Source organism: Bufo gargarizans, chromosome 7, assembly GCF_014858855.1.
Source record: "Bufo gargarizans isolate SCDJY-AF-19 chromosome 7, ASM1485885v1, whole genome shotgun sequence".
NCBI lineage: Eukaryota > Metazoa > Chordata > Amphibia > Anura > Bufonidae > Bufo > Bufo gargarizans.
Window position 1 is genome coordinate 55,503,335 of NC_058086.1, and position 12,681 is coordinate 55,516,015.

Genomic DNA, 12,681 nt, shown 5'->3' on the forward strand with positions numbered 1-12,681 from the left:
CTTGCAGATCACGGACCATTGAAGTCAATGGGTCTGCAACACAATGTGGGGTGCACAGGCTCTTAGGTCATGAGAATGCACGCCCACAGAAAATGCATGCGGTTTTTCCGATGTTGTTTTGATGTGGTTTTAAAGGGGTTTTCCTCTGGATAGGTCATCGGTATCTTATCGGTTGGGGTTAGACACCTGGGACCTCCGCTGATCAGCTGTTTGAGAAGGCACTGGCGCTTGCAGTAGTGCTGTGGGTTTCTCCAGTTTTACCTAGGCTGCGTGACGCCACGTTCATCGGTCACGTGGCCAAGGGGCAGGTCAACCCCCACTGAATGGGTTGAGCTACGATACAAAGCACAGTTGCGTTCCTCAATTTGCGGAACGGCACGGATAGCCTTTAAAGCGAGCACAGGAGCCTTCCTAAACAGCTGATCTGCAGGAGTCCCGGGTGTCGGACCCCACTGATCAGATACTGATGACCTATCCAGAGGAAAGGTCATCAGTATAAAATTCTCGGAAAACCTCTTTAACCGCTACAGGACCGCCGTACGCAGGATTGCGTCCTGCTGGCGGCCCTGCTCTTCTGGGTGGACGCATATACGCGTCCTCCCGCGATACCCGAGATTTCCTGTAAACGCGCGCACACAGGAACGGAAGGTAAGCGAGTGGATCTCCAGCCTGCCAGCGGCAATCGCTCGCTGGCAGGCTGGAGATGTGATTTTTTTAACCCCTAACAGGTATATTAGACGCTGTTTTGATAACAGCGTCTAATATACCTGCTACCTGGTCCTCTGGTGGTCCCTTTTATTAGGATCGACCACCAGAGGACACAGGCAGCTCAGTAAAGTCGCACCAAACACCACACTACACTACACCCCCCCCCCCAGTCACTTATTAACCCCTGATCACCCATGATCCCCCAATATAAACTCCCTGATCACCCCCGTCAGGCTCCGTTCAGACGTCCGTATGATTTTTACGGATCCACGGATACATGGATCGGATCCGCAAAACACATACGGACGTCTGAATGGAGCCTTACAGGAGGGTGATCAATGACAGGCGGGTGATCACCCATATAGATTCCCTGATCACCCCCTGTCATTGATCACCCCCCTGTCATTGATCACCCCCCTGTAAGGCTCCATTCAGACGTCCGTATGATTTTTACGGATCCATGGATACATGGATCGGATTCGCAAAACACATGCGGACGTCTGAATGGAGCCTTACAGGGGGGTGATCACCCATATACACTCCCTGATCACCCCGTCATTGATCACCCCCTGTCATTGATCACCCCCCTGTAAGGCTCCATTCAGACGTCCGCATGTGTTTTGCGGATCCGATCCATGTATCCATGGATCTGCAAAAATCATTCGGACGTCTGAATGGAGCCTTACAGGGGGGTGATCACCCATATACACTCCCTGATCACCCCCTGTCATTGATCACCCCCCTGTAAGGCTCCATTCAGACGTCCGCATGTGTTTTGCGGATCCGATCCATGTATCCATGGATCCGTAAAAATCATACGGACGTCTGAATGGAGCCTTACCAGGGGGGTGATCAATGACAGGGGGGTGATCAGGGAGTCTATATGGGTGATCACCCCCCTGTCATTGATCACCCCCCCCCCCCCCCCCCTGTAAGGCTCCATTCAGACATTTTTTTGGCCCAAGTTAGCGGAAATATATTTTTTTTTTGTTTGTTTTTTCTTACAAAGTCTCATTCCACTAACTTGTGTCAAAAAATAAAATCTCACATGAACTCACCATACCCCTCACGGAATCCAAATGCGTAACATTTATATTCCAGACTTCTTCTCACGCTTTAGGGCCCCTAAAAAGCCAGGGCAGTATAACTACCCCACAAGTGACCCCATTTCGGAAAGAAGACACCCCAAGGTATTCCGTGAGGGGCATGGCGAGTTCCTAGAATTTTTTATTTTTTGTCACAAGTTAGTGGAATATGAGACTTTGTAAGAAAAAAAAAATTTAAAATAAAAATCATAATTTTCCGCTAACTTGTGACAAAAAATAAAAAGTTCTATGAACTCACTATGCCCATCAGCGAATACCTTAGGGTGTCTACTTTCCGAAATGGGGTCATTTGTGGGGTTTTTCTACTGTCTGGGCATTGTAGAACCTCAGGAAACATGACAGGTGCTCAGAAAGTCAGAGCTGCTTCAAAAAGCGGAAATTCACATTTTTGTACCTTAGTTTGTAAACGCTATAACTTTTACCCAAACCATTTTTTTTTGCCCAAACATTTTTTTTTTAATCAAAGTTATGTAGAACAATAAATTTTGCGAAAAATTTATATATGGATGTCGTTTTTTTTGCAAAATTTTACAGCTGAAAGTGAAAAATGTCATTTTTTTGCATAAAAATCGTTAAATTTCGATTAATAACAAAAAAAGTAAAAATGTCAGCAGCAATAAAATACCACCAAATGAAAGCTCTATTAGTGAGAAGAAAAGGAGGTCAAATTAATTTGGGTGGTAAGTTGTATGACCGAACAATAAACGGTGAAAGTAGTGTAGTGCAGAAGTGTAAAAAGTGCTCTGGTCATGAAGGGGGTTTTAGCTAGCGGGGTTTTAGCTAGCGGGGTTGAAGTGGTTAAAGGGTTTGTCTCACTTCAGCAAATGGCATTTATCATGTAGAGAAAGTTAATACAAGGCACTTACTAATGTATTGTGATTGTCCATATTGCCTCCGTTGCTGGCTGGATTCATTTTTCCATCACACTCTACACTACTCATTTCCAGGGGTTATGACCACCCTGTAATCCAGCAGCGGTGGTCGTGCTTCCACGCTATAGGAAAAAGCACCAGCCTATGTGCGCTCCCACGGTTTCTGCTGCCACTTTTTCCCTATAGTGTGCAAGCACGACCAGCACTCCTGGATTGCAGGGTGGTCGTAACCATGGAAAAGAGCAGTGTATAATGTGATGGGAAAAATATGAATCCAGCCAGCAACAGAGGCAATATAGACAATCACTATACATTAGTAAGTGCCTTGTATTAACTTTCCCCACATAATAAATGCCACTTGCTGAAGTGAGACGACCCCTTTAACTGCATGTCTGAATACACGCTTAGGGCTAAAATGGGGATTACTGGCACATGGGGCTGACATTTCCAGAGTGGTTTGAGGATGGATTTTGCTGCAGATCCCCTACAAATCAGTATGCATGACATTTATTTTGTGGTGAATTTCACCTCTCACATTGAAATGAGTGGAATCCACCCCGCATGTCGATGAGCTTTTGCTGGTTCTGGAATAACGCTACAGATTTACCATTAATAAGTCCATGCAGAAAATCTCCATGTAACACACTAATTGTGCATGGGTCCTGAAGTGCCCATCATGGTGGTAAGAATTTTACTCCAAGGACACGATAAGCAAAAGCAGGGTCATCTAAATGTAAGGTCAGGGCTGGCAGAGTTCATGCAGCATGACAGAACAGATGTAGGTCAGGACAAGCAGAGATCCAAAGGCAGAGTCATGAAACGGCCCACGGCAAACCTAAAATAGCAAAGACAAACGCCTTCACAGATTTAACAAGGAACCTTGGGGGAGATTTATCAAAATGGGTGCAAAGGAAAACTGGCTTAGTTGCCCAAAGCAACCAATCAGATTCCACCTTACATTTTCCAGAGGAGCTCTGTAGAATGAAAGATAAAATCTGATTGGTTGCTAGGCAAGGAAGCGACGTTTTCCTTTACACCAGTTTTTAAAAATCTACCCCATTGTTGCTTAGGAGTATGGCAGCTCAGAGGTGGTCAGCTGCAGGCCGATAGACTCCTGTCCATTTAATGATTACTAAAGCTCCCACGTGCACTGCCAAGGTGAAGGTGGCATCCTCCTTAGTAGATGTCGCATGGTCAAGTGGGGAACCCACCTGAAGCTGGCAGCAGTGAGACTATCCCATTATAACCAAACAATAACATTTCCTAAAGTGGTTGTCTGACTCCCCCAGCCAGCAACGGTAATAAAATAATTTATACTTACCTATTTAGTCCTCGCCGCTTCCAGCACCGCCACTCTGACCCTTCCAACTCCATGACATCATCTTCTTGGCTGCAATGAGGTCATGCCGTGTACCCCAGACACTGCTACAGCCAACCACTAGCCTCAGCACGCACATGAGCGCGGAGGCCGGTGACTGGCTGCAGTGGTCACAGAGTATACAGGCAAATAAACAAGGTCTGGCGAGTAGAACCAGAATGGCGACGCTGGAAGCGGCAAGGGATAAAATAGGTAAGTATATATTTGTTTATTGATTACAAAATCAAAGACCCTGTCCGATTTGCTTCCTCATTCTAAGGCTACATGCACACGACTGTTCAGTTTTCTGCAGTCTGCAAACCACGGATCCACAAAACACGGATGGCTTCCGCAATTTGCGGAACGGCACGCATAGCCTTTAATATAACTGCCTATTCTTGTCCGCAAAGAGCGGACAAGAATAGGACATATTATATTTTTTTGCGGGGCCACAGAATGGAGCAACGGATGGGAACAGCACACGGAGTGCTGTCCGCATCTTTTCTGGCCCCATTGAAGTGAATGTGTCCGCATCCGAGCCGCCAAAACTGCGGCTTGGATGTGGACCAAAACAATGGCCGTGTGCATGAGGCCTAAGGCTACATGCACACGACCGTATGTGTTTTGCGGTCCGTACACAATTTTTTTTTGCGGGGCTACGGAACGGACATACCGTACGGACATACTGATGCGACAGCATACGGTGTGCTGTCCACATTTTTTGCGGACCCAATGAAATGAATGGGTCCGCATCCTATCCGCAAAAAAACGGAACGGACACGGAAACAAACAACGTTTGTGTGCATGTAGCCTAAGGCCCCTTTAGATGAGCATTATGAAACAAGTTCTATCCATAAAAAATAGACTGCTTTCCATCCATGTTGAATCCGTTTTTTTCTGTGATTACATTTCATTTGTCCAATTATTTAATCGGCGTGGCATCAGTACGTCATCAGTTTTTCATGTCCGTGAAAAAAAAACACAGCATCTCCTAGAAAACATCATTGAACAACAGACCGCAATGGTTTTCCCATTGACTTGCACAGGTCAGCCCAGAGTGAAAAGCGGATGAAGAACAAGCTGCATTTATGCGGACAGATGGTCAGTAAAAAAAATTAATTAATAAAAAACTGATGTGAATCGACCCATGCTTTCGAACATCTGTGGTCCATGGTCCGTGTGATGGCTGCACCTCTAGGACTGACTGAGGCTCATAAGAGAACTCTCTGCATCAAAGTTATCTATGATGCTGTGAGTTCGAGCAGATCGAGTGTCCTGTACACAAGTGATGCTCTAAGTATAAGACAGTAGATCCGCGGTCGGGGTGGAACTCATAGCATCATTCACTGCAACACACGATGATGCAGCGAGTTCAGATCCAACGAGGGGAGGCCGGTGGCGGTAGTGCGGCTGTAACACAGACCACGTTTCATGGACCACTCGCAGCCGTATAAAAGCAGCCTAAGACTACATGCACACGACAGTGAAAAACGAATGTATGATGGGCGTTTGCTTAACGACCATCACACATCCGTTTTAAGAGCAATGGTCGTATTTGGGGTTACTCACACGGCAGGTCTTTTTTGTTTTACGGCTAGTGAATAACAGACGTCATGAAAATAGAACTTGTTCTATCTTGTCCGTTATTCACTGACCGACTGCCCCCATACAACTGAATAGGCCGGTTTTGAACGTCTGTTTCTCAGAAAGGCATCAGTGGAAAAAAAACAAAAAACGTCCGTTAAAAAGTTGCTAAAGTTTGTAGCCTAAGGACCTTTGCAAATGAGCAATACAAAAACACACGTCTATGTTCCAGCCGGAAACACGTGCCGTACACGGATGGAGTCCAGCGTGGCCCACTTTTCCAGGGGACCCATTCGCTTGCAGGAAATATGGACAAAGATAGAACCCGCTGCAGTTTTCTCTGCATAGACCTATGATCTGTGCTGAAAAAATCCCTCCCATGTGAATGCAACCATACATGTGAATGGCTCAGTGTCCGGTCCGGTCGCTGTGCGATTTAAACTTGGGAAAACCATTTGTCTGACAGAGGTCTGGGTTTTTAATATTAGCAGCATGTGCACTATGGCAGATCTTTACTGGTCTTACATATGTCTTTCCAGGATTTCTTCTTCCTAAGGAGCAATTACTAGAGCTGCAGACGAGGTGATTTATCAGTCCCGCTCAGCTCGGTGCCCTACTGACATGCGCAGCCCAATTTGGAGCCATAGTAAAAGACTATTGCTCTGGTTCACAGTCATATTCTGCGCCCCGGAGCGCCAGTAATCAAATCATGGGACTGGGAGCGCACGGAGAGAAGAAGGGTATGTAACGGCAGCAGAAGATGAAGTGATGGCACAATATCGTTTAAGGCTCGCAGCCCGCTCCTAATTTTATTTGCTCCATCGAGAGTTAAATGTGAATCTGCTGCTTCGGCTTCTCTCGTTTTATGAAAGGGAGGTGAAGCAAGAAAATCCCGACTTTCAATAACTCCACGCGTTTAATAGCTGAACGCCTCAATTTTTTTTTTCATGAGAGGTAATTACAGGTTGGATTGCCAGGAGACCAGATGAAATACAACATGATGATTTACTATCTGAGCAGATTAAAGGGCATCTGTCAGCAGTTCTGTACCTATAAAACCGGCTGACCTGTTACATGTGCACTTGGCAGCTAAAGGCATCTGTGTTGGTCCCATGTTCATATGTGCCCGCACTGCTGAGAAAAATTATGCTTTAATATATGCAAATGAGCCTCTGGGAGCAATGGGGGCGTTACCTTTACACCTGCTCTCTCTGCAACTGCTGAGCCCTCTTCACTCTGATTGACCAGGCCAGGCAATGAAAACATCAGCACACCTCACCCTGTCAAGGTGCAGCAGTTGCAGAGAGAGCTGAGCCTATCGGTGTAACGACAACGCCTAGAGACTCCCCAAAAGACTTGCAGCTATAATTGCAGTAAAAGGTTGTCCTACAAACTATTGACTCTTTCACTGCACACATACTTGCTACTTTGTGTTGGTCGATCACATAAAATCCCAATAAAATACATTTAAGTTTGTGGGTGTAAAAAGGTTGAAGGGGTATGAATATGTTTTCAAGGAAATGTATCTCAAGAACAGGACCCCTGAAATTAGCAGAAAGTAGCCACGTATGCGCGGCTGACCTCCATTAATTTCTAAGGGATTAATATCTAATTCAGTGCCTTATACATATTTGTACTCTTGTCATATGTACTTGTCATCCCTTTTTCTTGTTATGAAAAAATATTCATAAATAAAGAATTTACAAAAAAAAAAAAAAAAAAATAATAATAATTTCTAAGGGACTGACGAAAATAGCTAAGCAGTCCCATAGAACCGCTCTTGAGCTGTGTGCTCTCCATTCATTTCTACGGGACTACCATAGTAATGAAAGGACAGCACGCATGCTGTGGTCTCCTTCACTTTTAATGACCCGTTCTGGAGATAGGTGCGGGTCCCAGAAGTGGAACCCACACCTGTCTGATGTTGGTGGCATATCCTTGTGATATGTCACCAATGTCTCAGATGAGACACCCCATTTAAGGGGACATCATACTGTGTGGGGAGCACTAAAAGGGGTTGTCTCATCACAGACAATGGGGGCATATCGCTAGGATATGCTCCCATTGTCTTACAGGTGCGGGTCCCACCACATGCACAGCCGCCCTCCATTCATTACCTATGGTGCTGCCGAAAATAGCAGAGAACTGGCTCGGCTATTTCCGTCGGGCCCATAGAAGTGAATGGGAGCGGTGGTCCTCCAGCCACAACTTTGCAATGCTCCGTTCCCGATATGGGTGCGGGTCCAGCGGTGGGACCTGCACTTAAAAGACAATGGGGGCATATCCTAGCGATATGCCCCCATTGTCTGTTATGAGACAACCCCTTTAAGGGATCATCCTGCTGTGAGGCACCTATGGGACATCCTACTGTGAAGGCCACTTCGAGCCATCATACTGCATGGGGACATTGAAGCATCATACTCGGTGCGGGTCACTAAGGAGCATCACTATTGTGAGGTGGCACTAAGGGCACATCCTTACTGTGTGGGGAGGTACTAAGGGGGCACAAATTGAATTAGATGTGTGGCCTATTGTAACAAAAACAAACTGCCGCAGTGCACGGTGCAACACTAGTGTTGTCCCTCTCTGCATTTTTTTTGCGGTTCAAACCTTCACCTATAGCAGACCCAGATGTGGACCTTTCCAAAAAGTACTTGAGTCCCCCTGGTAAAGATCATAAAAAAATAATAAATGTTTGACATTTACAGGCTGTACAAAAACTGATCTAATGCAGTTATGTACTCACTATGGCGCCACCTAGCGTTCAATGCATATCAATGTGCATGTCCACCTAATGAGCAGAGTGCAGGTGGACCCACATGCTCAGTCACTCTCTCCCCGGCCAGGTCTCGGCACAGTGATACAGACTTGTCTCCTTTAAGTGGATATAGAGACTCTCACAAGCTTATGCGGAATACAGTTAGTGGAATTAATGAAAAAATATGATAATCAACAGAACAGGTGGATTCAATGGTGCAAGCCTCCCATGTAAAACCAGAGGCAGCAATCACGGAAGAGGCTGCCGTTTCAGTGGCGCTTGTTTCAGCTGTCTGATGCCTTGACAATGTAAGGGTGAGTTCATGGAATTTTTTGAACACGGATTTTGGTGCAGATTCTGTTCAAAAAAGCATGTAGGGTCCCCATCAGAAACACAAAGGTTTCTACAGCGGTTTTGCAGTCTAAATATGGTGGATCTGTTCTCACCTTTAGACCCAATACATTCGGCAAATCCATGAGCGGACACCTACCACAGTTTCCGTGGCAAAAAAAGGACATATACAGGTGAAACTCGAAAAATTAGAATATCGTTAAGTTCATTTATTTCAGTAATGCAACTTAAAAGGTGAAACTAACACATGAGACATTACCTGCAAAGCGAGATATTTCAGGCCTTTATTTGTTATAATTTGGATGATTATGGCTTACAGCTTATGAAACCCCAAAGTCACAATCTCAGGTCCCCTTTGCTCAGTGGATATGGATTAATTAGCCGACTAGAGTGCGACACTTTGAGCCTAGAATATTGAACCTTTTCACAAAATTCAAATTTTAAGTTGTATTACTTAAATAAACTTTTGCACGATATTTTAATTTTTCGAGTTTCACCTGTACTTTCTTGGGGCAGTCTGGAAAACTGACTGGGAAAAAACCCATAACCACACGAACAGCAGCACGGCCTGCCATTAAAAGAATGGGATGCAGTTTCAGAGCGGATACCGTTCAGAAAATACTCTGTGTGAACGAGGCCTAAGGGTACGGATGAGATGGGAAAAAAAAAAAAAAAAAAACACGCATGACTTGACCCGAAGGCAGATTTTACATTTGTAACATGTCAATTTATGCTGCAGGTTTTCACTGCATATTTGCAATGCAAAGTGTGAAATCCAGCAGCATCTGGTGCAGCTGCAAGATTGCGGCTGATAACGTTGTGAATTTTCTGCTGCGGAATATCCAAAGTGGACCTGTCACATGTGGACATACTCTTACTGCCCTAATGACTGCGCAGATATCAGTAAAAGAGAAATAAGTAATATAACAAACAGCAGATGCAGATGGCGACATACAGTGTATATATATTTATTGAATAGCTCACTGGCTATAATAACATTTTTCATTGCATGCAATTACCAAAAGTATTCAGATACAGGTGCTAGTTTGAAAACTGTGAAATATTTTTTGTGGAACAACCCCAACATGTGTGGGAGTGGTGACAGTACCATAGTCCAGTACTTAAAAAGAGTTAAAGGGGTCCTCCCACAAAAGCAAATTTTTCAAACCAGCACCTGGATCTAAATACTTTTGTAATTGCATGTAATTAAAAATGTTGTATAACCAATCAAATGTATCTGTATAGCGCCACCTGCTGCTGGTTCTTTTCCTAATTTCTCCATCCACCTCACTGTGGTGGTCGCACACGCTCTGTTTAAATCTTCAACTGCCACCAGTCATAGACAGTATGGCCAATGGCAGGCAGGGACTGGGACTAGCATCGTGGATGACGCTAGGGAGGCTCGACCCCGCCTGCCATTGGCTGCGCCCCCCAACACCGGATGAAAGTATATTACCTGAGGGGCCCGGCACATGGAGGGGATGTTTCTAAAATCAGATAACCCCTTTAAGTGAAACAAGTAGATTCCTTTATTCATCCAACGCTCAATGCCATTGAGTGTTTGGGTGAATAAAGAAATCCACTTTTTTTCATTTTTACTAGCATTTTAATTTTTTTTTTTCATATTTCTTTCTATTCGTTATTTACATTTTTACTTTGAATACAGAAAACAAATGATCTCCATGTCCCTGCTGTCTCTACATACAGAGCACTGGTAACAGCGAGTATTTTCAGGTGTTCAATCTCCTGGGAAACTTGCTAAGGGAAGTACACTTAGGGCTCATGCACATAAACGTCTGCAATTTGCGGCCCCCAATGCACAGGCACCATCCGTGCGGTTGCCGCAGATGGATCCAGATACATTCAACTTGAATGGGTCCATGAACTGTCCGCACCGCAAAAAATAGAACATGTTCTATTTTATTTGTGATGTGGAGGCACGGACAGAAACCCCACAGAAGTGCTCAGTAGTGCTTCCATGGGGTCAGTGCCTCCGTTCCGCACTGCTCCTTCTGGATTGAGGACCCATTCAATGGGTACGCATCCGTGATATGGTGAGCACACGGTCGGTGCCCATATATTGCAGACGAGCAACGGCCGTCTACATGAGCCCTTAGGCTGAGTTCACACTTCAGTTATTTCCATCAATTATTGTGAGCCAAAACCAGGTCAAAAACACAGAACAGGAGGAAATCTTTCCATTATACCTTATCTCTGAGTAGCTTCACTACTGGTTTGGGCTCACAATAACTGATGGAAATAACTGACCAAATAACTGAAGTGTGAACTGGGCCTTACCTGCTTCCTGACACTGGCTCTCGGCTCCGATGCTCTCTGAACTCTGCTCAGGTCCCTGGATGTCATCATCCATTTTGACGCTGCCTGCAACCAATCGCGGGCCACGGCGGTGACTTCTCCCCTTGCGTCAAGTGAATAAAAGTGACTGTTGATACAGTACTTCAGAATTTGGGCTGCCAGTCGAAATTAAAGGGAACCTGTCACCTGGATTTTGGGTATAGAGCGGAGGACATGGGCTGCTAGATGGCCGCTAGCACATCCGCAATACCCAGCCCCCATAGCTCTGTGTGCTTTTATTGTGTCATAAAAACAATTTTATATATATGGAAATAAACCTTAGATGAGTCCAGCAAGGAGGAGATTCGGAGGATGCGGGGCGGTGCTGGGCTCCATCACAGTGGGTGTGGCTGGGCTCCGGAAACGTTAGTAACAGCTCCTTAGGCTGGGTTCACACCTGGGCGTTTTACAGCGCGTTCCTACGCGCTGTAAAACGCTCAACAGGCAAGAACCAATGATTCCCTATGGGAATGGTTCTCACCTAGGCGTTTTACAGCGCGTACGATCGCGCTGTAAGACGCCCGACGCCCCAAGAAGTACATGAGTTTCTTTGGGGCGTCTTGTCGCGCGTTCCCGTACATAGACTTAGCGGGAATGCGCGACAATGGGCGTTCGCTTGTTCCGGAGCCGTGTATGTCAGACGCCCGTAGAATCGCGCATATAGAGCGCGACATCCCGAACGCTCAGGTATGTACCCAGCGTTGGGCTTCTTACTTGACTCATTTACATATATATAAAATCGGGGTTTTTTGACACAATAAAAGCACACAGAGCTATGGTATTGCGGATGTGCTAGCGGCCATCTAGCAACCCATGTCCTGAGCTCTATACACAAAATCCAGGTGACAGGTTCCCTTTAAATCTAGCAGGACAACTGGAGCAATGAATGTGGAGATCTCTGGATCCATGTGAGGTACAGGACGGGTTCTAGCTTTGTTAGGAAGGTATTGTCATGTACTATGCCGACATGTTCATAATGCTTCCTGTCCTGCTCCTTCCTCAGTCTATAAAATCACAAAGACATAACGTGTAACCCATGGACAGCGAGCACGGGAAGGAACACCCCTGGGGTCCAGAGGCTTCAGATGAGGAAATAAGCTGTTTAAGTAACTTGGCTAATTGCTAGTATCGGACTTACTGATGCAGGAAGGTACAGTGCTGAATAAGGAGAAAGTGGTGGCCAAGTTTTCCATACTTTGCACTTGTAATTTATTTAAGGTTATGGAGCTAAACAATAAATAAATCAACGGCAGCCATTAATTCTTCGTGCCGGGCAAGATGCAAGCTGGGGAATGTAATGCACTCAGCAAAACCTGCAGATGAGAACTACCTGAGGGCGAAGGACACAATGCACTGAAGAGCAGTGGAAAAAACTCAATATCTTCCTCCAACACCTTTCAGATCTCCAGTACGGTCTGTGTGATACATTACATACGGCATCTCTACTGTATACAGGAGCTTATTCAGCTGAATGGTACCTACCTTCAGAAGTGCCAGCGCCACCTGGAAGATGACCGTCAGACCCTGAGAAGAGAAAGAAACGGTTAATGAGAAGAGGAAAGCTACATGAAGTTAGCCATGGCAGCAGAC

The 12,681-nt window shown here is 45.4% G+C and overlaps 1 protein-coding gene across 2 annotated transcripts in view; it reads right to left on the reverse strand.

Annotated features, from left to right (window-relative positions):
* The window catches only part of RABGAP1L (RAB GTPase activating protein 1 like), a 327,249-nt gene that overhangs the window by 68,760 nt on the left and 245,808 nt on the right, over positions 1-12,681 (reverse strand). For both annotated transcript variants that reach the window (XM_044301795.1, XM_044301797.1), the window contains exon 18: positions 12,574-12,615. In XM_044301795.1, the coding sequence (XP_044157730.1) occupies positions 12,574-12,615 (42 nt within the window). The remainder of the gene's footprint in view (positions 1-12,573; positions 12,616-12,681) is intronic.